This window comes from Canis lupus, chromosome 23 (assembly GCF_048164855.1).
Source record: "Canis lupus baileyi chromosome 23, mCanLup2.hap1, whole genome shotgun sequence".
NCBI classification, from domain to species: Eukaryota; Metazoa; Chordata; class Mammalia; order Carnivora; family Canidae; genus Canis; species Canis lupus.
In genome coordinates this window covers 38229046-38255344 of record NC_132860.1, presented here as the reverse complement: position 1 = coordinate 38255344, position 26299 = coordinate 38229046, and the positions used below count along the sequence as shown (strand labels likewise).

The following is a 26299-nucleotide window of genomic DNA, read 5'->3' as shown; positions in this document are numbered from 1 at the left end:
GACACCATATCTAGTTAATTCTAATAATGACAAATTAAAGTTTAGACATAGGATTATTGAACTCAGATGAAGCAGATAGACTATATTGTGGAAGAATAATTTCAGCCTGTAAGAGTTGTTTAATGTCCTGTTAGAAGAACTCATCTCATAGCAGTCTGTGTGATAATACAGTATGTTGGAATATACTTAATCATGTCTTATTTTTCTGTTTTAGGTTGTTTTGCTCTTTGTACTATTTCCATCAAAATTCCCTTCATATTTTAACATTTAGGCGTGCTGTGTACAAGTGAGACTGTTAAAAGTATTAAAAATACAGGTCAAGTAACAGTAGGAGCAGAGGCTGTAGCAGTTGACTATTATTTTCCTAAAAGCTTATCATTTTATATGAGGAAGAGACAGTAATGTTTACTATGAACCTCTCAATTTAAGAATTAAATCTTATTTTGACTTCCGTATAAAGCTATTTGGTTTCTGAGCTGGTGATAATTTCAGTTTTGACTTCTGCATAATTGGAAAGCTGAAGAGTGTTTTAAGTCAAGAACTTTGAGTACTTCCTAATTCAATCAGTATATTTTTTATATCTAGGACATTCAGATTAAGATTTTTTACTTTATTTTTGAAATTAAAGTTAGGCTAAGATAAATCATATAAATAGAAAGTTTTGATGATAATAAAGTGTTAAAGTGTTTTGTTGTTTTTGGGTTTTGTTTTGTTTTGGGAATTAACCATTTTCCTAAACATTTAAAATAACATTTTATGTCACGCTGCTTTTATAGCATGTGGCACCCCAAAGGTATGAGTTTTTGGTAATCCTAATATCTTATTTTGTTTGTCTTGCTTTCATATGCTAAAATGGTTTTTAATAGCAGAGTTCATCTTTTTTAAAACAGATTTTGTGTTATTTTAGTTCTTACCATAAGCACTACAGATAATGTGTATTCCCAGTCACAGATAAATCGATGTTGAGTTAAAGTGAAGTAAGGTTTGCATGTTTATGTAAGAGGCATTTAAGATACCACCTAAAAATGAACGTGAAATAGAGAACACAAGCTCTTCTGTTCCCTTCATTGCATTATTAATGAGCCTTTGATTTTTTAAGAAATGGTCTGGAGTCTGAATAAGCAGTTCATGTTGAATACTAAGATGTACGAAGATTTAAGTTTATATCACCTTTAAAACTTTGTGTTGTAGCAAATCTAAAAATGTACAATATTATCAGCTCAGTACACTGATATAGATCTTAAGCAAGATTTCAAAATTTAATTCAGGCACAAAAGAATTATTCATTCTGAAGTTTAAGCTGCTTTGCTTTCAGCTGGCATGAAACATGTAGCACTTTAGTGAAAAACTCAATTGTCTCTGAGTAAATGTAGGTACCCAGTATTTAGGACCTCAGCACTATAATATAACTGTTTTAATCTTCAGTTGTTTTAGATTATTATTTTTTTTTACTATTGTAACATAAAATTAAACTTTCAAATGAATAATGATAAAAATAATGGAAGAAACCAATTTTTAAAAAAGGTTAAGGAAGTTAGAGTAGTTACCAATCTAGTGAATAAAGTTTAAGTTGGAATAGCTGGAACATTATTATTTTTTTTATCTTAATGAATTTGTTTTTATTCTTGGTAGGTATAGTATCCACTAACAGAATAACATCTGTATTAATCTGTAATATTTTGTCAAGTAGATTAAGAACTGTTTTTTCTTAGTGTCTGATGGACCTAAGTACAGATGCGCTTGCATATTTCTGCATATTCTTCTCTGGGCTGTTTCATATAATGGAAAATGATTGATACTAAGTACTTAGATAAAACTTATTCATTCATCAGAGTAGCAGATAACTAATGACCTTTCCCAAACATGTCTTTTCTCATAAACTACTAGATCTTTAGTTTAAAAAAAAAAAAAAGTTTTTTTTTTTTTTTTTTTTTTAATGACTTCTCTCATGGCTTCTTCTGCTTGAAAAACTAGAGATGTTTTGGGTGCAGCAATTATAATGTACTTTAAAAACTTCATGCCACGATTCAGTATGTACTTTCAATGAATTGATCAACTCTAACATGTTCTTATGCAAAAAGGAGTTTAGAGTGGTCATCATTACATTTTTTTATTTACATTTTTATTTAGTATAAAAAACCAATTTCTCAAAAACCATTTTTTTATTTACATTTTATTTTAGTATAAAAAACCAATTTCTTATCTGTTTTCTGCTTCTTATTTCTCAGTTACTTTCTTAGATTTTTTTCCCCATTCCATTTATTGAAGCAGAGGGATGGGAAAGATTTTAAACATGATCATTTGAGTTTGAATATTATATCCGTGAATTTTGATACATTTGTAGGACTTTATTTTGGGGTATGAATTGATGTTCCATAGGAATGCTTAATTCCTAAAAAAAGGTCCTGTGTGATATAAAAAGGAAAGTTTTTTAAAAAGATTCTATATAAGTCAGTGACCTCAATATTTTCTTGATGCTTCCCTTTTTTAAACAGTTGTAGGATTTGTGGAGCATTTGCTTTAAATTTATTGACTTTAGGGGGAAGTGTGCTTGTAGTGAATTAGCTGGTCCTGAGGCTATTTCTTTCCTCTTACTGTTTCATCATACAGTTTAGAGTAAGATACATGGCTTAATACTATATTGTTAAGTGAGAATCATAAACTAGAGTAGGCAAGAACAGACTGCTGGTTAAAAGTACAGAACTTACAGGTTCAAAGTGTTTTACTGCTAATGATGAATGGCTTTCAGTCATTGGAATGATGATTATCTTGAATGAAGTATAGGTAACAATAAATATCTGATTCTAAAATAACTTTAAAAGTGGGATCTAATAATAATACATATTTGGCCATCCTAATATGGAACATTACTTTTGTTATTCCGTTAGCAAATCATTTAAAGCCATAATGATTTGGCTTTAGAACTCTTAATTGGCTCTTCAGAGTAGTTCCCAGTCTACTAAATGGCCTCCAGGCTTTTGTGTCTGTTCTTACTTTTTCTAAAATTCCTTTTCCTGTTTCTAAATCATTAGACCGTTTCTTCCTCTTTTTTTTATTTCCTACCTCTGAACCTATATAATACCTGCACGTTAGAAATAGCACTTTACCCCTAATTCTCTGTTTTTTGAAATTTTACATATACCACACACATATTGGTTGTTATATGTTACTTGAATAAACATAGCTATGCCATGAAAGCCAGTACATTCCCACCTACGGTGGGGAACATGGTCCAGGATTGGTGGCTCTTTTATAGATGCGTTTTGGTTATTCTCTTTTTTGATTATTTCACTATCGGCTTCCTGGTGTTGGAGAGCAGATCTATCCTTAGTATGCTGCAGATGTTAATTGGACACATAAATGTTTTCTTCTAAGGATTCATTTTAAAATCTGTAAAATGTAGTTCTTCCATCTTCATGATGATTAGTATTTTGCACTTAAGATTAATAAGCAATAATATAGCTGCTACTTTTCACTTTGCATCTTTTGACTAATTACAATACTAATTAATTTACTTTAATAAGCAATAGTATAGCTGCTACTTTTCACTTTGCATCTTTTGACTAATTACAATACTAATTAATTTACTTCCTTTCTTCATTTTGCTGTAATGCACTTGGACTGCACAGATCCTTTCTCTGCTACTGTAGATGCTGTTGATGATGCCATTCCAAGCTTAAATCCTTTCCTCACAAAAAGTAGTGGTGATGTTCACCTTCCCATTTCTTCAGATGTATCCACTTTCACTACTAGGACACCTACTCATGAAATGTTTGTTGGTAAAGTACCATTTAACCTTTCTTTCCAATTAATGTTTATACTGCCTAAATATTTTTTACGTATTCATTAATTATTTTTAAGGCACTGCAATAATTATTTTGGATTTTAATATCAAATTTTAAAATAAACTAAATAGCAGTAATGTAGTGACTTTTTAAAATGAATATCCCTAATTTTATTTAATCCAAGTTTTTATTATTTATTTATTTATTTATTTACTTTTTAATCCAAGTTTTTAGGAAAGAAAATTTCCTTTGAAGTTGGGCTTTTTTTTTAGTGTTTTGTTCTCTATCGTAATGTGATATTCAAGCTGTTCAACATCATTTGCCACATTCCCCCCCCCCCCCATTTTGTTTATTAATTCAGAGTTGGTTATAGGGTAACATCTCTTAAACTTACTGACATGTTTATGCATGCATATATCTTTCCCTCTGTGTTTGGGAGAGGGTGATTATCATTCTTAGTAGCAATCTTAATTTTTTTTTTTTATTTTTAAACTGTGAATGGTACAATTTTAGATGGTCTCAAGTTCCATACATACACTATATCCTTTTTTTTTAAAAGATTTTATTTATTTATTCATAGACACAGAGAGAGAGAGAGGCAGAGACACAGACAGAGGGAGAAGCAGGCTCCATGCAGGGAGCCCGATGTGGGACTCGATCCCAGGTCTCCAGGATCACACCCCAGGCTGTAGGCGGCACCAAACCGCTGCGCCACCGGGGCTGCCCTTTTTTTTTTTTTTAAAAAGATTTTATTCATGAGAGAGAGAGAGGCAGAGACACACAGGCAGAGGGGAGAAGGAGGCTTCTCACAGGGAGCCTGATGCGGGACTTGCTCCCGGGACCCTGGAATCACATCCTGAGCCAAAGGCAGATGCTCAACTGCTGAGCCACCCAGGCGTTCCCACTGTATCCCATTCTTAAGGGTTTTACTTCATTGTTAATCTGGAGATAAATGACAAGTAGAAAATGAAAAACAACTAAATTTACTTTAATTGTGGTATAAAAATCCATAAAAAGGTAAAATTTCACTCCAGAGTTAACACTAGGAAATGTAAGTTTTTGAGTATCTACTAACGTGAAATTAACATTTTTGAACCCTGCTGGAAAGATGCTAAATACCCCTTAAAAGATGGTGAAACTTTTATTCAATTCAGAGAAACAGCTTTTAAGGTGATGCAAATTTAAATCTTTGTTTAATGTGACATGCAGAAAGTCTTCTGTGTACCCTAAATAGATCATGTGGCCACATTCTGAACATTCTATTTGATACATCTGAGGGAGCAGAAGAGAGGTGACTAGAAAAGAGTAGTTGGAGATTTGAGAAAGTTCCAAGGCAGGTGTTGTCATTCTATATAACTAGTCTCATAGCTCCAAATTGTAATAATTGATTGCAATTATTCCTTCGTGTCATTGTAATAATTACAAATTTAAATAAAAAGTGAAACTAAATTTCGTATTTTATTACTCTTTAGAAAATTTATGAAATGCTGTACCTTGTTTACTTAATATAAAGGGTTACTCAAGTTATCCTTGGAATGCAGTTTTCTAATAAGTTTATATTTTTTTAATACTTATTGCATATGAACTAGTATATATTTAGTAAGTATAGCTTCTTGTGTCTTTTAAAGTCATTTGCTGTAATTTGGGATGTGAAACAGATATGTCTTTACTTTGGGGCTTATAATTTCCATCCTTTAGGTCAGAGTAGAGCATGTGCTTCAGTATGTCAATCTTCTGTTCACCCAAAATGGACAGAATGTAAGGCAATAACCTTAAATGATAAAGGCCATAGCTATTATTTCACATTGAAAGAAGTGATAAAAAATCTAAAAAAAGCATTGTGAGAGGCTTATTATTTCAGCTTTTCAGGGAGGCTTATTATTTCAGCTTTTCAGGAAAAGCCTGTGACAAAAGAAGTATACTAGAATTGTCATTTTCCTAATGTTTCTTAAGTTTAAGGCCTGTGGGTTGGGGCAAGAGGAAGATCAGAAAGCAAAGAAAGTTAGTAAGGTTGATGGCTGTATATGCCAAAGTGAGTAGGTGCATTTGAAGATTAAAATCATAGAATTGGTGATTTGGGGCTTACGAGAACCTCCAGAGAATGTTTGTTCAAGTTCTCAACTCTCATATTGGTAAGAGAATTACTACCATTTTATGGATGGATCAGTCAATCACCTGAGTTCCAAAAAGTTAATGTACTGAGACAACCCAGCTAGTAGGAGCAGAAGCTTGAAGCAGGAGATTTGCAGCTTTGCTCTGTAGTGCCCTTTCCATATGGAAATACAGACTTTATTTAAACTCTTCTATTCTTTGAGTGCAAAATAGTACAAATAAAATTACAGAGTATACTTTTTTTAAAAAATCACATCTGTCAAGTTTTGTTAATAGCAAAAACTTATTGTTCAGTACTTACATATTTGTAAAAATGAGTACAGAATGGAAAATGAAAACCACTTATGTCAACCCAGGCATTAGTTTAGAACAAGGATCATAAAACGTTTAATTAAAGGGTCAGATTTTAAATATTTTTTGGTTCATGATCCACTACATAGTCTCTGTTGCAGCTACTAGCTTTGGCACTATAGCATGAAAATAGCCATAGACAATACATAAACATACATTTGGCCGTGTTCCAATAAAATTTTATTTATGAAGACTTGCAGCTGTAGTTTACTTATGTGTATCCTAAGAAGAGGCTTTATAATAAGCCTTTTAATCCACGTTAAAAGTTCCTGAGAAATAGGGTTGTATGATAAAAATTCCAGCAGTTTCATGCTCAGTGTATTAAGAGCATGAAAGGACCACCCAAGGTATGACATTCCTAGAGCTGCATTGTCTCATTAGCCACTAGCCATTATCATTTAGACTGTAATTACAGTTAATTTTTAATAAAATAAAATTTTTAGATCCTTAGTTGTACTAGCCACATTTCTATTGCTCAGTGGCACAAATGACTAGTGGCTACCATATTGGACAGCAGATTTGTAAAACATTTCTATTACTAGAAATTTTTTTGGATAGTGCTGCTCTAGAACAGCGGTCAGCAAACTTTCTGTGTAAAGAGCCAGACAGTAAATATTACAGGCTTTACAGAATACATAAGATTTTTGTTATATATTTTTTTATTTTCTTTCATGTTTTAAAACAACCCTTTGAAAGTGTAAAAAGCCTTTTTAGCTCATGTGGCTATATAAAAATAAGCCTCTGGCTGTAATTTGCCAACCTCTGCTGTTTAGGATTAAGAACAACCCAGAAAAATCAGGACAGCTACATAGATCCCCTCTAACCCTTTCAGAAGAGGATGTTGATCTAATGATGTAAACCTCAGTGTACTAAGTAGCTTGTCCTCATTAAAACAATTATAAGTTAAGAAGAGTGGGTAGTGGCCCCAGCTATGCCATGTCTATGACTTTGGTAGGCCTTCTTATCTGTAAAAGAAGACATCAGAAGGCATGTTAATATTGACTAAAAAAGCCAACTGCTGCTTATTTCTCTAAGGAAATGCAGTGCCTGTTATATTTAAAATTTTGTTGTATATATACTTTATAATGTTCATAATGGAGACATAAGTGTTTTTAAAAAAGGAAGTTGTAATTTGAAGAACACTAAGGTTGGACTTTCCTGTTTTTATTTTTGTTTTGGTTTTTTTAATTACTCCATTCCATTCTTAACTGTTCCTCCTCATTTTTCTCTTTTCCTTTTTTTTTTCTGTCCTCCTCCCCCGTGCCCCCCCCCCCCCCCCCGTATGCCTTGTCAGATTCTTTTTGTGGCACTCAAGCTTATCCTAATACTACGCTTATGTGCCATGAGCCTTCTACTGTAGCTGGTTTATTCGGAGGTAGGTAATGGTAACTCTAAAGTTTATCAATTTATTTATGCAGGAGGGAGTTGTTTTCTTTAAAATGAATTTTTAAAATTTGATAAGAAAAAATACTTGCTTTTGAAGAACAGATCCTTTTTTACCTAATTTTGTTTGCTTTGATTAAACAAGGATTGTTTTGTGAATGGATGCTTGTCTTCTCCCTACTTTAATCCATACTCAAAAGGTTCACATTTTCAGAGGAGCTTATAATGTTTTACTATTATTACAAGCTTATGGAACTTGAAGCTCTTTGTATAGATGTTAGTGATAGAACACTGAATAATTTTGATCTGAGCAGTTGTGGCACAGATGTAGGGGAAATCTCCTGGAAACGTGTGCTTGTTCAGCACTGCAAAGGCATTAGAAATGGGGAACTGTTTCCAGAGAGGCATGGCCAATTTTATGTTCACTTCTGTCTTTCCAGATATGTTCTAGGCCAGCGCAGTAGTAATGAAGCCCCAAAATCCAGCTGAATTTGTGTGTGTGTGTGTGTGTGTATGGATAGGAGTTGATTACCTTAGTGCAGTTGGCATTAAAAGTAGGTTTGATACAACTAAAGAATTGAGATTCTTGACCCAGCAGAGGTGAGCATGATTAAACGGATTTAAAAATGGAATTTATGAAGACATTTGATGGAAAGTATGTGTTTAGAATCCAGTGAGTTTGCATTTGAATTCCAGTTCTACTGCCTTACCTGTGTGACTTGAAACAAGTATTTAACCTTTCTAAGTCTATGAAAATTGGGATAATAATGAGGTTTCCATATATGACTTTGTAATGTCCAGCACTACACCTGGTACATAGAATTATCATTAAAACTACTATTGAAAACTATCTTGTGTATGCAAATCATTTTATATTTGGAATATAGCTTTTACCTAAATTACTATTTAATTTTCAGATACTGCCTTGAACACTTTTTTTAATGCTTCTAGACTTTAAAATTGCCACAAGTTGTTGACCTTTTTGGCCTATAGCATTTACTACGAGAAGCTCAAGAAATTTAATAGTTGAATAAATATAATTCATTATTAGAGCTGTAATAATAGAATTTTCTTTTTTCTACTTACTAGTTTATATAAGATGAAATACTTAAGCTAAACTGAAAACCCCTGAAACACAATTCTGGAATCACACAATTTGGGGTTTAAGTCTTGGTTTTGCCACTTAATTAATCTTTGACCTTGAGTAACCATGTTTAATCTCTTTGTTTCCTCAACTGTAAAATGAGGATAATAATAACTGTCTCCTAGGGTTATTGTGAGGTTTAAATAAGATACTGTTGAGAAAGTTCTTGCTTAGTGTTTAATAGGGTTTAGTAAATAGTAGAAGTTACTTTCACAAAAAGTATGAGACCTAATTTATTATGGAACTACCACCAAAATCCCTTAACAAAACAGTAAATTTTTCTGGAAAGTGTTTGGAATCCCTTTCTGTCCCAAAGTTTGTTCATCTTACACCTTTCAATTAATTTATAATTGTCCTTCTGAGATTTGCTCTGCTGGGCAGTGGTTTCTAAATTATTAATCTATGAATTAGTGGTGGTCAGTGGTGGAGTTTTCACTGGGCCTTGGTGAAATGATAGTAGGCAATATCATGATTTTTTTTTTTAAAGATTTATTTATTTATTTATTTATGATAGACACAGAGAGAGAGGCAGAGACACAGGCAGAGGGAGAAGCAGGCCCCATGCCAGGAGCCCGACGTGGGACTTGATCCCGGGACTCTAGGATCGTGCCCTGGGCCAAAGGCTGGCGCTAAACTGCTGAGCCACTCAGGGATCCCCTATCATGATTATTTTATACAGTTAACCTTAACTCGGAGAGCCTATTCATCTTTTTTTTTGTCCCTAAATTTTCCTTTTGAAATTGTGACAATAGTTTGTTTTTAGTAACTTTATAGTGACTTTTAAAAATTAGATCCTGTTTCCCAGAAAATGACTTGGGATAAAAGACTCTTAAATTGATAATGTTCATTGAAATGATAATTTAGAACTCTTACCTTGAAGAGGTATTATAGATGTTTATTACTTAAAAGATTGTTAGTTTGAAATTTATTGCTTGCTTCCCTGATAGCCAATCAGCTTTTATAATTTTTTCAAAATTTCTTTTTACTTTTTCCTTTTGTATACCTAGAGACTTTTTAAATTTGAAGTGCTATCTCTGGATTACTTTATATCCCTCAAACCTTTTATACTTTTAGGTAATAGTCTAAGAGTTCCACAGATTGATATCCCCAGGGGCCTCAAGAAATGTCTCCTCTCTTTACAGAAAGTAACAAATAGATTACTATAAAAAATAGGCCTATCTGTGATATTAACCAGATTCTAGAAAGCTAGAGTCAAATAGCAGGAGAAAACAGGAATTTGATATGCTATCCTAGTTATAAATTTTTGTATTTTCTAAACTTTGGAGGTCTAGCCAAGGTACTGTTTCCAGAATCATTTAAAGAACAATATGTGTACTTCTTATCCTATGATGGTAGCATGGGTATGTAATTAAGCACAGTAGGTTTTTGTCTTCCTTGAGTAGATACATCAGTTCTTTTTGTAAGGAATTATGAGAAGAATCCTGAGCCCATGATGTAATTCTTAGAAGGTTTGTACACTTTAAAATGTTAAGTCTAGAAAATCTGGGAATCTCTTAATGAATCGTCATACTTACATACTAAATTATTTTATATTTTGATAGTGTTTGTGTTCTCATTGTATGGCCATTGTTTTTAAAGTAGTTTAAGAGTTAAGTAATTATGAAATAACTTTTTAAAAAAGACTTGAGAGAGAGTATGTAGCCACGAGCAAGGAGAGGGACAGAGGCAGAGGGAGAGAAAATCCCAAGCAGATTTTCTGCTGAAGGCAGAGCCCAGACTCTGGGGGCTTGATCCCAGGTGTCTGAGATCATGATCTGAGCTGAAACCAAGAGTCAGCCCCTTAACCAACTGAGCCACCCAGGCGTCCCTGCAATAAAAACATTTTTAAGAATTTGTGTCCTACAGAATACTCATGCTAGATCTAAAATGCTATTTTTAAAGTAATATTATTGATGTTTACCAGCTGTGTGAGTCATTATAAGTCATTGTTTTTGAGGATTTTCGTGGACTTCTCACCAAATCTTATCTTACTTTTTACAGTTTTCTTTAAGATCAGTCATTTTAGTACAATTATCATTATACTTTATATCCTGGTAATTAAGTACATTAAGAATTGAAAGTGAGATTCTGACAGACTGTGAAAGTCCTTTAGCAGAAAGTTGAGAGAGTGAAGAGAGCCTGTGTTTAGGACTGAAAAGTTGAACTTCTCCCTAATGTACTTGATAATCTTCTAATACTAGTTTTTATACACACACATATTTGGGTTTTCTAGAATTTAGCGGTGAAGAGAGTTTAGGAGCCATTTATGATGATAGCCTTCCACAAAGTAAAAAAATTCCTTTGTGATCCTTGCTGGACTATTTAGTTCTATTTAGATATACACTCAGTGGTTGAAAGCTTTCCAAATCATGTGACTGAATAATTTTAAATGATTTTAATTTTTCAAACCCAAGAAATTCAGAACCTCACTTCACAAAAATACTACCCCTCACAATTGAAAAATCTTCATTTGTTACCTCAGGATAGGCTGGTTTCAGAGGTAGGAGCTGAGTGTTGGCTTAATACCAGTAGCATCAGTGTAATAGGAAAGAAGAGAGTTTTCTATTTATGTTCTGGTATTTCAGAGTTAGGTAAATTAGCATGTTTAATTGTATAGTTGTCCACTTCACTGTTGAAGTAACAAGTTGAAGTTAGAGGGTGGGTGATCAGGAGTCGAAAATAGTCTGTTTTATTTATTTACTTAGATTTATTTATTTATTTGAGAGAGAGAGAGAGAGAGAGAGAGAGAGCACATGAGCAAGGGGAGGGCAGGAGCAGAGAAGCAGACTCCTGCAGGGTGAGCATAGAGCCTGATATGGGCTCAATCTCAAAAACCTGACTGGTTCTTGAGATCATGACCTGAGCTGAAACCAAGAGTCTAACGCTTTAACCTCTTTTACCATCCAGGCATCTCTTATTTTTTTTGATAGTCGAAAGGCACCTGGGCACAAGGGGGTCATGAGGATTAGTGGATTGTAACTTTAATTAGTGGATTGTAATGCTGTTACTTTTCAAATGAACTTAAACCGTATTGCATTTGATTAACCATTGAAGGGAGGAAGGAAGGTGAGAGAAATAATGGAAGGTGAGTAGGTGAGAAGACTGACTCCTGGGGATACTAAGTAGATTATTTTATTTTTTAATATTCATTCATTCATTCATTCATTCATTCATTTATTTATTTATTTATAAAGATTTTATTTATTTATTCATGAGAGACACACAGAGAGAGAGGCAGAGACACAGGCAGAGGGAGAAACAGGCTCCATGCAGGGAGCCCAGCATGGGACTCGATCCCAGGTCTCCAGGATCAGGTCCCGGGCTGAAGACGGCACTAAACTGCCGAGCCACCCAGGCTGCCCAGATTCATATTTTTAAAAGCACCATAGAAAACTTATTTCATTACCAAGCGATCGTTTGCATTATGTATATATTTTGCTTTATGCAAAGTCCTGGAATTTTAGGTGTTTTTAGTTTATAAAAACATCATCTGCATACAAAATTAAGGGAAAACATAAAGATTTTACTTTTGTAATGAAACAAACTCAGTAGTTCAACTTCAGTTGTTCTTTTGTTACTTTTTTGTCAGTAGGATGATTTTGTTGTGGAAAATGTCATTACCACAAAAAGATGCGTAGTATTAAGAAACATTTTGCTTAAGGATTGACCTTGTTTTTCATTGGGGGGAATTTATTGCTTTTTCCATTCTGTTGTCAGTATTATTAAGAGCTATAAATGTAGAGTTATTAAAGAATTGAGCTTTTTCCATTTTGGTTTTTCTTAGGATTCACTCCATCTCCAGTTGCACAGCCACATCCTTCAGCTGGCCTTAATGTTGACTTTGAGTCTGTGTTTGGAAATAAATCTACCAATGTTATTGTAGATTCTGGGGGTAAGAAAAAATTGTTTTATTAACACTACTATAATGTTCTCATTTAGATTCTGTGTGAGGACAGATAATAATACTCTTCTGAGCATGTGTAAATAGATTAAACTGGGATAGCCAGTGAAGTTGTTCCTCTTCTCCTAGCCACTAGATGAGAATTTCAAGGAATTATTAACTGTTGCCCTTTTCTTAGTGGCAGTTTGACTCTGGGAGGATTTTGTTTCTCCCAGAACTAAATAAGATCTTACTCAGATTAGATAGGTAAGTTGCTAATGACTATGTGTAGAATGTTGTGCTTTGTAATCATTACAATTTTTACCTTTACTGAAATGAAATTGGCTTTTTTGAAAAGTAGGAAAATAAAACCTTTGGTACCTGACTTGTTGAGTTAAACAGCTCTAGAATATATTAAATATCAGAGCTGTGGGGGCTTTTTAGTATTTTAAGGATGGTTCTTTCTAAGTATGCTTGTTCACTTGTCTTAAAAGAACTTATATAAATTTTAGAGCCAGATTTCCATTTGTTTTCATTTAATATCTTGTTGATTTGAAGTTTATAAAGATTAAGAATTTCCATAAAATTGATTATTCTTACAATGGGATGACCTTTGATTTTGGTTAGTAAGTTCAAGCCATTTAAACATACTGAGGCATTTTTTAAATTTTATAATATATAATCAGTTATACAAAACGTAAACAAGCTTATAAAGAGTATATATGAACTCTAAGAAGTTTTTATCTGTGTGCTAGTAGGTTTATTATATTTTTTGATGCATTTGACTTTTTCCTTTTGCGTTTGTCTTTCTGGGAAAAAAGGATAAAGGAAATAGAGATCAACTGTTAATATTTTGTAAACCATCATTTTTGGTGACTTTCTTTTTCAAATTCTCTATTATTATCATGCTATTGAGTCCTTTAGTGGGTTTGTTTGATTGGATTCACTTTAGTTTCTCTTTTTGGTAGAGAACCTTAAGGGATTTTATTTTCAATTCTAAGCAATGTCCTAGTTTACTAGATGGTTTAATACAATTTGAAGCATAAGGTTAGTAACTTCTTAGATATAATTTAGGTTAAGTGTTTTTAGACAGAAGAAAAGTGATAATCAAATGGTTCATTTTCACTTCCTTCTAATGTAGGAATATATATACATATACCTTACATTCTCCAATTTGAAGAATATAAAGAGGTCTATAAAATATTTCTTAGAAGAAACATTTTTCAAAGATACAGAGATGTATTTTTTAATCTAAATTTCTTTAGGTATATTTAAGTGAATCTTCAGAAAATATTGCCAGTGAGGGAGAGAATTACATTCCATTCCCTTCTTTTTCACAACTTTGGAATAAGAATTGTTTACTCAAATCCTTCTTTTTTTTTTTTTTTTCTGTCTACCTTAATATAATTTTGTCGTGAAATAGGACATGATTTTTCTTAAAGCAAAGTTGCCTTTTCAATCAGTTAACTTTGAAATGGTGAATTTCTCCCTTTTCCATTTAAAGGCATTTATTAGTGCCCAGTGTCGTGGAGGATTTTCCAGCAAACAAGTAGAAAAGGCAGAGATCTCCTGTAGATAGTTGTAGCACCATAAAGTCCCTTACAAATCCTATTTCATCTGTTTGTAACTTTAAGGCTTTGATGAACTAGGTGGACTTCTCAAGCCAACAGTGGCCTCTCAGAACCAGAGTCTTCCTGTTGCCAAACTCCCACCTAACAAGTTAGTATCTGATGACTTGGATTCATCCTTAGCCAACCTTGTGGGCAGTAAGTATTCTTTGGATTCTTTTAATCCTCTTTAAAATAAGTTGTATTATAGAAATGAATCTCGTTTTTAAATGCTTTCTGTTTTTCCTGCCCTAGATCTTGGCATTGGAAATGGAACTACTAAGAAGTGAGTGTTTTCTATGTCTTATTTCCCCATGTGCCATTTAGAGTCAAATTGGCTTTCATCTCAAAAGTATGCATAGAGATGTCAGATCTGCATCTTAAATGCTTTTTGTTCAATCTAAGTGAATAGTAAAGAAACTTTGTATAATCACAGACATTTAATGTTCTCACTTACGTTTATTTCAAGTGATGTAAATTGGAGTCAGCCAGGTGAAAAGAAGCTAACTGGAGGATCTAACTGGCAACCAAAGGTTGCACCAACAACTGCTTGGAATGCTGCAACAATGGTGAGTTGAAAAGCTCACAGTAACATGAATAATTTAGGAGGATGTGGAACGTGAAAATGTTTTAAAAGTGATAGCTCTTAATTGGAAAGATTATTTATTGAGTTTTAGATACATAAGTAATTTGTATATATATATTTTTTTAAGGAAGCTGATTGACTGTATTTGTCAGGTATATTTTAGTAGCTAACATTTATTTAAAGGTTATTTTGTGCCACGCATTATTCTAATAAATGTGTGACTTTATTTTCTATAATCCTCAAATTAACCTTATGTAGTAATAACTATACTGCCCCCATTGTGCAGATGAAAGCGAGGCACAGAGTTATTACATGATATGCCTAGGATCCCAGAGTTCATAAGTGATTGGGTGGAGTTTTAGAACCCAGGAAGCCTAACCTCAGAGCATAAACTCCTTTAATCATTACCTTTTACTGCTGATGTCAGATTTATTATTTATTTATCCAGAATATACAGTGTCTAGTGTTTTTCTGATCTCACCATTGGTAAAGAAACTATACTGCTTGGTTTTTGTTGATTAACAAATAGTACATAGTGCTGATTTTCCTTACTTCTCTAGTTATAGTCTTAAAATCCTCTGAACACTGAACCATTGCTAGGTTCACACACATATATACATGCATATTTCCTTTAGTAATAGTTCAGTGTTCACCGATTTAATGTTGGGTTACTTTAACAGTGTCAGTGCAGCAGACAAGGAGAATCAATTACATGTGTATGTATACACCCACACCCTGACCTTACATTCATTATAATCTTAAACCCTAAAAAAAAGTTCTAGTAGATGCCTTTTTTGTTTGTTTTTCAAACAAAAAAGAAAATGCAATTCACGTTAAATGAATTGCTTACCTGAGGCTGCTGCCCAACAGGTGCCAGACTTGAGATTCTAGCCCTATCCAGATGGCTCCAGAGCCAGAACTTGTTGCAGTAGTAACACTACATTGTTGTCTACCTTCTCAGTCCCACTGATCATCTTTATATCAGAGCTGAAACAAGGCAGGACCTCACCTGGCTCAACCTTAGCTGAGAATGAACGTGTTAAGCAACACATTTTTTACCCCTCTGTGCATGTATGTCATTGACCTTGAAAGCACCACAAACATTGATTTTGAGGATCACAAATTTTAGCAAGTAAGCAAATTTGTGAATACAGGTTTCATGAAAAGTGAGGATTAATTGTATGTGCTAAGTATCTAGTTGGCATCTAGTACTGAAGAAGTTCTACTAATGCTTTTAAGCATTCTAAGGTATGGTTGTCCTAGGGTAGCTTTGTAACTGGTTGTACCCCTATCTTTGGTCAGCTGCTGTTGTACCAGTGCAGTTAAGTTTTCCTGCATCTGAGAAAACCAATTTCTTCTTATAGAAGAATTTAAAACATGATTTCTTACATTACTCTGGAAATAGCATCATTTTGATTGCATAGGCTACACATTGTAGCCTTCCTGTTGTTAAAGACCACCATATTAGCTATTTTCTTGTATTAAATCACTTCCAGAGCACCACCCTGTTTTCCTGGAGTTAATCATACATTAAAATTACTAGGGCTCATCTAAAATTAGTGTACTTATAAAATTTGTGACGTTATCTAAACAGTTTTGTTAGGTTTAATCTTCTTAAATGGAAAATAATAATGAAATTTAACCCCCCCCCCTTTTTTTAATTTAGCCACCTTTTAAGTCAGTAATTTTTCATTGATAGGGCTCACTGCCATTACTAATAATAAATCCTTGCATTTAATTAGCTGTCCGGTTTTTACACATACATATGCCCTATCTTGAGTCTGTTAACAGTGCATTCTTAGGGAAGTTTGAATTGATAGCATCCCAATTATAAGAATAAAGTTATGCAGTTTTTCTTTTGTAAGTACAAAACATCTAGAAAGCAGATTTTAGTTGAAATCCATTCCTTCTGACTCTCAATCCATTATTTTTCTGCACTGTAACATACTTCACTGACCAGGGGATGACAGGAGGTTAGGGTACTGGATTTTATAGCCTTGGGTGTGAATTGTACATTGATAATACATGAGAACTGATACAAATCCAAATACTGATATGAAAATACAGTGAATATTTTATTTTGTATTAAGTTAGTATTAATATATATGAAATATTAGAAGTTTGTAGATAGCACTTAAGATTGACTACTAGAATATAATAGGTATTTAACCATTTAGAATATGTATGTAAGTTAATGAGATTTATGGCACTGTGTCATGTGTGTCATCTCTTAAGAATTTTGTTAAAATACTTGTATGTATGTATTTCATAGTTTCTTTTTAATGACTAACATATAGGGTTGGTGATGTGGTTTACTACTTAGATAAACTGCTGCTTATGACATTTCTTTACATTTCTAACCTTTTTATTAATCCATAAACACTGTCAAGGTTTTTGAACGTTTTTAAGTAAAAAAATCCATTGATATTTTATTAATATATATGATAATGATATACTACAAATTATTTTTAATTACTGCTTGCTTTTTTTCCTGAGTGGTAGATGTATGCTGCAGCCCTGTTTATGGGATGCACTAAATTTTGCAGTATTGACACTACTGATAGAGCTTATGTTTTATGATATTTGTAATAAACTATTAGATTTGTAAGGGGATTATGCCAGAGATTAAATTTCCCTTGTCAACCTTGATAGTGTTTTAGTATAGGTATTCTTCTGTTAGATATTGGAAATACAAGGGATTTAAGGTAGTTAGTGAATGTACATGTGAACTAAAATGCTCTCTGTGTATTTTCTGTTGTGTAAGTATTTGTTCTAATCCAGTGTTATTGCATTATGTAATTGTTCTCCCTGGGAAAAACAGAATGGCATGCATTTTCCACAATACGTAAGTGACCAAAAACTAGCCTTTTTGCAATAAATTGGCATGCTATTAACAACTGCTATAGCAGAATCTCATAACCTTCCGGCTATTACTTGTTTTCACATTCAGATTTTCAATGTGCCAAAAATTCTTTCTAGCATCTACTGATTTCATGGATGTGTTGCAGAATTGATTCTAATGGTGGCATGGGAAATACAGATTTTTTTTTCTTGCTTAATATTCTGCCATTTGCTGTCAGATGGCTGGGTGTCTCTGTGTGTGTATCTGTGCTGCCACTATGCACTTGATGATTTCTGAATGAAGGGAAATGTTGATTGTGGTAATGTTGAGAATAACAATTGCATGAAATCTTACAGGCTTCTGCTGTACTTGGCAGTTTGTCTACTGCTCTTGCAGCTCTCAGTTTTGAAGTAGGGAGAGACCAATAAGTCCTACATATGCTCACTGAAATACTAAACTTTTAACTATTCACTTTAGTTATGCTTCATTTAACTTCTCCATGCATATGTTCAAATTGCCATATACTTTCAGTTATTTTTTATGTTTCAGCAATGTTATTGGTCTTTCTCCTGTATTCAATTTCAGTTTTCATTATAAGATAACACACACACAGGGAATGTTGTTAAGACAGCAAATATATCTAAAATGATTTTGTGCTCAGATTGTATATTTATAGAGCATAAGTTAGAGTAGGAGGAGTGGACCTTAAAGATCTAGGGCTAGGTGGCTGTTTTAAGCATTAAAGCATAAACAGGTTTAAAAATTTATTGCTCCTCCAAATTGGTGCTTTGCAGAAGATAGTTTAAATAATTTAGAGTAAATTAGAAGGAATGTTAATATATGTACTCTGTATAAGAACTGTGTGTGTCCTAGAAATAGTCATACCCAGTGTTTTGAAACCTATGGGGTTCTTTGAAAAAAGTGAATGAGGTCTTTAAGAAACTAGTTTTTTGGAAGATTAGATTATTAATTGATTTGGGATCTTTGATTTTTTTTCCTTGCTCATAAAAATGAAGCACCTAGGAAAACATTCACTAATATTACTTTTTCTTGGTAAATATTTTTTATGATAGTGATAGATTTTAAATTTTAGAACTTTCAATATTTTTTAAAATTTGAAGATTTTTAAAGCTGTAAAAAAGCACACTGAAATTTTAGATCACTGTTATATCTAAGTTTAAGTGATTTTTTTCTAATAATTCTGCTTTTCTGCTAATTTCAAGACACTCTTTTTCATTGAGCATTAACTGACACAGTTATTAATGATCACAAATGTCCCATTTAATCACAGCTGTCTTAGCAATTCTTTTTAGTGGAACTGCAGCTATTGATTCCTTGAACTCAGTTGACATACGTGAGTTATACGTCCTTGTTTATCTTTTCTCCACCATGTCAGGCACCCCCTGTAATGGCCTATCCTGCTACTACACCCACAGGCATGATAGGATATGGAATCGTAAGTATTTTTCCAAACACAATTTTTGAAAATAGATTGATTCATAGTTAACATGCCTTAATAGAGACTTAAGTAAAAAAAAGAACTTGGTGCGTACCCTTAGTGCCAAACATAGAGCATTGGTATCATAAGTATTTCTAGAATAGTCATTATACAGCAGATACACCACTTATTAATGTTCACAGTATTACTTGGCTTATTTTTCCTCTCATAACTTTGCTAAGCACTTTATATGTATTACAGACTCATTTAAACATTGATATTAATTCCAACCCTTTGCTTGTGTGACCTTACATTAATACCATTTAAGTTGTATAACCTTAATACTGTAAGGGGAAGGGAGGATTTAACATTTCTCAAATTGTGTAGGGACAAATTTAGTTCAGTACAGGCCAGAGAAACTTGCCTATGACCGTGATTGCTACCATACAGAAATACTCATTTTACCTTTAAGCTGCCCACAATCCATATTCTACACTGTCCTTACTCTCCCAACTTTCTTAACATGTGACTCACTTAGAAAAGAAATGGAGGTAATGACTTCAGTCCCCTATATGTGTTTGAGGAACTGTTGCTGGTAGGAGGCAGCACCAGGTCCCTTGGGATTGCTACTGTGGCTGCTGTGCTACTTTATTTACATCTTGTGAGAGTAGCTTTTTGCCTACATATGAAGAAATTTCATAGCTTTTGTATTGGTGGTTACCATAGAAGAAAGGAATGTGCTCAAAATCTCATAAAGTTAAAGTGAAGCTCTTGCTATAAGTAGGAGTTTAATTAAAAGGTTAAATAGAATTTGTAGAAAGATAAGATTTTAGAGTATGGTGTTTTAACCAAAATAATGGAGTGATTTCTGTATGTTCTATTTGGTTACTTATTTGTGTTAATTTTATACTGTGGAGTAGTAATTTTTAAAGAGATGGTTGAGATTCTATTTTCAGTTACTCAATGAACTAACCTCTTTGAGTGTTATTTAAGCCTCTTCTTGGTTTTCCCCTAACAATAGCTGAAATAAAAGGAAAACCACAGACAATAACACTTTTCAAAGTATTTACTTAAGATCACTTGCATGATGGCATAAGAACGTGGTTTGATGTACAAAGGCAGTTTGCTTTGAAATATCTTAGCCATTTTAACCTAGTTTTAAGTTTTCCTATGTTTAAAACTGCAAGTTTGGAAATTTTGGATTGGTTAAAATTATTTTGTCTGCTATACTGTAGAAAGGTTTACATTTTGCTCAAATTTAAACCTTTTTTTTTTTTTTTTACAAATTTTAGAATTGAACACATTAAAGACTTTCAAAAAAAAACACAAGAATTTATAGTTGTTTTATTTGTATTTACAAGAATTTTTCCTTTGAGTTAAAGGTACTAGTATTTTCCATTCCTGTCGTCCTTTTTATTTACTACCTAAAGAAGATAATAATATTAATTAACTTAATATTTTTCTGTTTTTTAGCCTCCTCAGATGGGAAGTGTACCTGTAATGACACAACCAACCTTAATATACAGCCAGCCTGTCATGAGACCACCAAACCCCTTTGGTCCTGTATCAGGAGCACAGGTATTAATGCGCCACATGTAACTCTCTTAATGGCCTGATGCAGGAAGAATAGAATGCTAAAAATTCCTTTCATACAACTTAGAAACAAACAAATTATAAGTGTTTTTACCCTTGATGGTAGATGTTGTTTTCTTCCTATCTTTATCAGCTAAGAGCTTTTAAGAATATTATTTGGAAGGAATGGACAAGCAGATTACAAACATTAAGGATGGAAAATTCTTGACAACGTATAGTTGGTCAATCCAGAGGATGGTTTTTCTGAGGTTAAGGAACCTACTTTCTGTTCATGATTCTGGCTTGCTCTCCTTTGTGAACCTTGAACTTGGAGCTCCAGTGTATTGGCTTGAATGGTGCTACAACAAAGATGTTGCCCTTAAGATATTTGTGAAACATGACAAGTCTACAAAAAATTGTGAATGTTATTTTTTCATTAGGTAACTTCCTACCACTGAGGATTGTATTTATAAACAAAGCGGGGTGAGGGCGCAATAGCGCTTGGGTGGCTCAGTTGGTTAAGCATCTCCCTTCATCTCCCTTTGGCCCAGGTCATGATCCCAAGGTCCTGGGATCAAGCCCCTCATTAGCCCCCCTGCTCAGTGAGAAGCCTGCACCTCCCTCTCCCTCTGCCTGCTGCTTCTCCTCTTCCCCCCTGCTTGTGCGTGCCCACTCATACCCACGCTCTCTCTCTCTGTCAAATAAATAAAATATTTAAAAAAAAAAAAAAAAAACACCTTGAAATGCCATGCTGACCTAATTCGTTTTAAAGGAGAGACTTTGCTCTTCAGATGTTTCTCAAGGCCTCTCTTCCAGTTCCTGAAATTTCACCCAAATATTTACACTTTTTCATTTCATTATTGTTAGCGTTAGGGGTATCTGGATTTTTTTTTTTTTTAAGCTCTTCCCCACCGTGGTTAGGAGAGATGTGCAATTTCTTTGTTATTTACTTCTCTGGTGGCCTAATGGTAGATGAGACATTCATGAAGTGATAGAATGGCTTCTCATTTTGTTTGTGGCTCTGCTCCTATTTAACAATTAAAAATAATTACAATTGTTAAAGTACTCCTTTCTTACACTGCTTCTGATGCCAACTGATTGGTTACTGTCAAGTGTTTAATACCTATTTGAAGACATTGGTTTGAGCATTTTGTAATGGACTTGTTATTCCTTTACCACTTGAATACATGTGGTATTATACTTGCAAATGCATACAATGTTACCCTACCAATATTAATTATATTGATCATTTTTAATCTAGTCTCTTTATTTCATAGACTTATGAAGCACAGGCAACAGGCATTCAGTCCTTTTGCTTTTCAGTCTTTTGAGTATTTAACTCAGTTCATAAATTGCCATCTCAGGGAGTACCAACTGGTAACTTGGAGTGGATAGTAAATTTAGTTCTGATTAAAAGGTAAAAATTCATGTTCTTTGCAATTTATATACTTGCCCAGATGCCTCTTTTTTTCCCCTGTTATCCATGTTAAAGTAGCCTTTTCTTCTTGTTCCTTAATCATAGTATTTACAATGAAGATAGCTAGGAGTGAGGGTAATTGATGCAGCCATAACTTTTATATAAGTCAGCGCTGTTTTATATGTATTCATTTTAATAAAATGGATTATGAGTGTATGCAGTTTTCTTTCTCTTCTGTCTTTTACCACTAGTAGTCCTAAATACTGGCTTAACTTGCTAAAGAAATATACTAGATCTTGATAATCTTTTAAAATGTTGATGACTTCTAGTGATGTAGATGTTTTCTTGAGATTATATGTCTTCCTTGTGTCCTTTATTATTTCCTTCAGTTTTTTGTTACTTATACTTTTTTTGTTATTTATACTTTTAACTTCAGATATGTATCATTTATTTCTTTTAAGATCTATTTTTTAAGAAAGATCAGGTGTTGGGAGTAGGGGCAGAGGGAGAGAAGCAGACTCCCCACTGAGTGTGGAGCCTGACTCAGGGCTTGATCTTATGACCCTGAGATCATGACCTGAGTTGAAACCAAAAGTTGGACCCAAGCTTGACCAACTGAGCCACCCAGGGGCCCCTATTATTTATTTTTAAAAAATAATTTTATTTTTGATGCATAGACTGATTAGCACCTTAAATGTATTTAAGAGAAAAAGCTATATTTCAGTGCTATAAATTTATCAGAAACCGCTGACTACAATAATTTTTTCCCTGATGTGTAGCTAAACCCTTTCATACTCAGTCTAGTCTGGGTCTCGTCTTACAGATTCCTGTCTCAGAAACAAAATACATTATAACCTTAAGCTTGAATACTGCTTGACATTTTCTAAGCATTTATTATCTTACTTTCCTCTCAGAATAATCTTGAAGGTAGATAGGCTTACTATCACCATCCCATTTCATAGAGAAAGCTAAGATTTGGAAAGGTTCTTCAATTAAATAAATGGGGAAATGCAGTTTATCTCCAGGAATCCCTGATTTCTGGTCCAGGGCTAATTTGTACCACTCTACCTCTCTACTAATGAGATTGAGCCCATATGGCTACTATACTAGGGCTGTTTTCCTTTTGGCAGTGGTAAACCACTCTACAAATCTTTGGGTTTCCTGCTAGATTATAAATTACATTTATACATTCCAGGATATAACTTCTATAGAGGTCAAGAATGTCTTCAGTAGTTTTGGGACTACTTTTAGCCTCACTGAAACATTTTATATGAATTTTGCTTTTTTAAAAAATATATGGTTGGGGCAGCCCCCGTGGCGCAGTGGTTTAGCGCCGCCTGTAGCCCAGGGCGTGATCCTGGAGACCCTGGATCGAGTCCCACATCAGGCTCTCTGTATGGTGCCTGCTCCTTCCTCTGCCTGTGTCTCTGCCTCTCTCTCTGTCTCTATGAATAAATAAATAAAATCTTTAAAAAATATATATATATATATGGTTAAATAAATTGTAGTAAAAATCTGCCTTTATAAAAAGCGCTGCTCCCAGCGCCTGCTCTTATTCCAGGTTTTATATCCTGTTGCCTTCTAAAACCCACATAACTCACTGAAACACCAAAAAAGTGCAAGAATTTCAATGAGCATGAAAAGAGATAATGAAATACCTTTTCCTAATCAAATTATGCCAGAAGAGAAGAGAATAAGAACATTAGAGTAATAAGTTTTAAGTTAAGAAATCAAATTTGATGTACTTTATTTTTATTTTTTTATTTTTTTTCAAATTTGATGTACTTATCTCTAAATATTACAATTGAAGAAAGTACATGAAGGAAGAAAATGAATAACTAGAAAAAGGAAATCAAGTGGCATTGAAGTGTTTCGATCAGTTGAAAGAATCTCAAATCTGTTTTTAAAGATTGCGATTGTATTTATTTTAGGAAGAGAGAGCTCGCATGTGTATGCACAAACGGGGTAGGGGCAGAGAATTTCAAGCAGACTCCATGCTGAGACTCTCACAACCCTGAGAACATGACTTGAGCCAAAATCAAGAGTCAGGTGCTTAATGACTGAGTCCTCCAGGCACTCCAGAATCTCAAATCTGTTAATATTACTTTTCATTCTTTCTCCCCTTTGTTCTCCAGCTGTCTCATCACAAAGCCCCACTAATTGTTTCTCTGCTATCATTAGATCCATCTTTCTTGCTTTCAGCAGCCTTCACCCAGATTGGAATCCTTTATCTTATGCTTTATTTTACAATAGTCTCCCTGTGTTTCTTGCCTTTCTAATTTAATCCATTCTGTAGATCCTGGAACAATCTTCCATAGGCAGTATTTTTAGCATCAGACCTCCATACTTAGAAGCCTAAGGAAGTAAATCTAAATATAACTGAACATATAAGCCATTCCTTTAGCTTTCCTTCTGTCTTAACAGCTATACCTCACAGAGTCTCCATATTTGTAAGAGTAATAGTGAATAGAACATTCAGGTTCTTCAATTCCCACGCCTTTACAGTTCTCAGTAAGTAACCCTTATTCTGCTATAGCTTGTCTTTGCCAGAAATCCTTCATCTATCATAAAGGAGATTTATTATTTATTTTTTTCCTTTCCTTTCCAATATTTTTAATTTTTTAAGGTTTCATTTTAATTCCAGTTGGTTAACAGAAATGTTAAATTAATTTCAGGTGTATAATATAGTGATTCAGCACTTCCATATATCGCCTGGTGCTCATTATTTATTTTTTAGTCATCTCTCATCCTTTTCTAGTACTTGTGAGATCTGAGGTTTTTTCCCTTATCCTGCATTATTTTTCTTTATAGAACTTAATGACTACCTGACATCTGTTCGTCTGTCCCATCTGTCTATCCATCTATCCATCCACTCATCCAATCTAGCAAGAGACTCCTGGAATGTATTATAAGCCTCGTAGAGGCTGACTTCTATGTGGCTTGTTTACTTTTGTGTTCCTGGTTCATAATAGTTTTGAACATTGTCAGAGAAGTGAATCTGGTTGAAAACTTGCCTTTTCTATTGTGTAACTCAATTGTTCCTCATTGATCTCTTTTTCACTTCCTTGTAGCCATTGTAATAATTTATAGCCATATTTAAAATTGGTTTAATTTGTTGGCTAACAGTTACTGTAAGCTAAAATACTAGATGACTGTCACCCAAGAAATGAAGATACATTTAATATCATGATTGGATTTTTAAAAATATTTTATTTATTCATGAGAGACACAGAGAGAGGCAGAGACACAGGCAGAGGGAGAAACAGGCTCCGGGCAGGAAGCTGGATATGGGACTCTATCCCAGGACTCCAGGATCACGCCCTGGGCCAAAGGCAGATGCTCAACCACTGAGCCACCTAGGCATCCTGATTGGATATTTTTAATAATTAAAAATTTAACTGTTTATCTTTGAAGTAGGTGAGATTTTTTTCATCCTCTAGTTTTTAAGGATTCTGAGCCAGTCCCTTGAATTAATTTTGCCCATTCAAATGCTAGTTATAACCAGAATAACCTTTCAATTCTCTTATTTTCTTCCCTTTTTTCATTTGGATTCAAATGAAATTCAAATGAATTCTGTCCTTGAGGACAGAGTAACATCTATTTGTACATAGAAGTAAATGATAATTTAAATGTAAAATGAAATCCCATCAAAATAAAATATTTTAATCAAATCCCAATTCTACACCTTTTGCCAAAAATCTTTCCCTGCTTCTTGTGCTTTTTGGGATCTATTACCCAGGGCATAACTTGTATCTTCTGGTCTCTTGTTTGCTTGCTTACTTTAATATTTTTGAGAGTATCTCAGCCCTACCAGATATGTTTATCTTCTTGCCATTTAGTGAGGCATTCCAAACAATTGTGTTCTGTGTCCTACATTAAATCTAGGTTGCTCTAAGTGCTGCATTAGTGTTAACTAGTACCTTCCAGGGATCCCTGGGTGGTGCAGCGGTTTAGCGCCTGCCTCTGGCTCAGGGCGCGATCCTGGAGGCCCGGGATCGAATCCCACATCGGGCTCCTGGTGCATGGAGCCTGCTTCTCCCTCTGCCTGTGTCTCTGCCTCTCTCTCCCTCTCTCTGTGACTATCATAAATAAATAAAAATTAAAAATTAAAAAAAAAAAAAACTAGTACCTTCCAGATGGCTGTTAGCTCAGACTAGACTACTCTGTTCTTTAGGATATTGT

General features: G+C 33.9%; 1 protein-coding gene across 23 annotated transcripts in view; it reads left to right on the top strand.

The window, feature by feature from the left end:
- Positions 1–26299, top strand: part of PICALM (phosphatidylinositol binding clathrin assembly protein) — a 102429-nt gene that overhangs the window by 65363 nt on the left and 10767 nt on the right. For 3 of the 23 annotated variants that reach the window (XM_072794907.1, XM_072794912.1, XM_072794921.1), the window contains exons 13-21: positions 3630–3779; positions 7543–7623; positions 12560–12667; positions 14290–14421; positions 14518–14548; positions 14732–14831; positions 17670–17693; positions 19087–19146; positions 20602–20706. In XM_072794907.1, the coding sequence (XP_072651008.1) occupies positions 3630–3779; positions 7543–7623; positions 12560–12667; positions 14290–14421; positions 14518–14548; positions 14732–14831; positions 17670–17693; positions 19087–19146; positions 20602–20706 (791 nt within the window). The remainder of the gene's footprint in view (positions 1–3629; positions 3780–7542; positions 7624–12559; positions 12668–14289; positions 14422–14517; positions 14549–14731; positions 14832–17669; positions 17694–19086; positions 19147–20601; positions 20707–26299) is intronic. The other 20 variants (XM_072794910.1, XM_072794915.1, XM_072794924.1 and 17 more) reach the window with 15 other exon arrangements.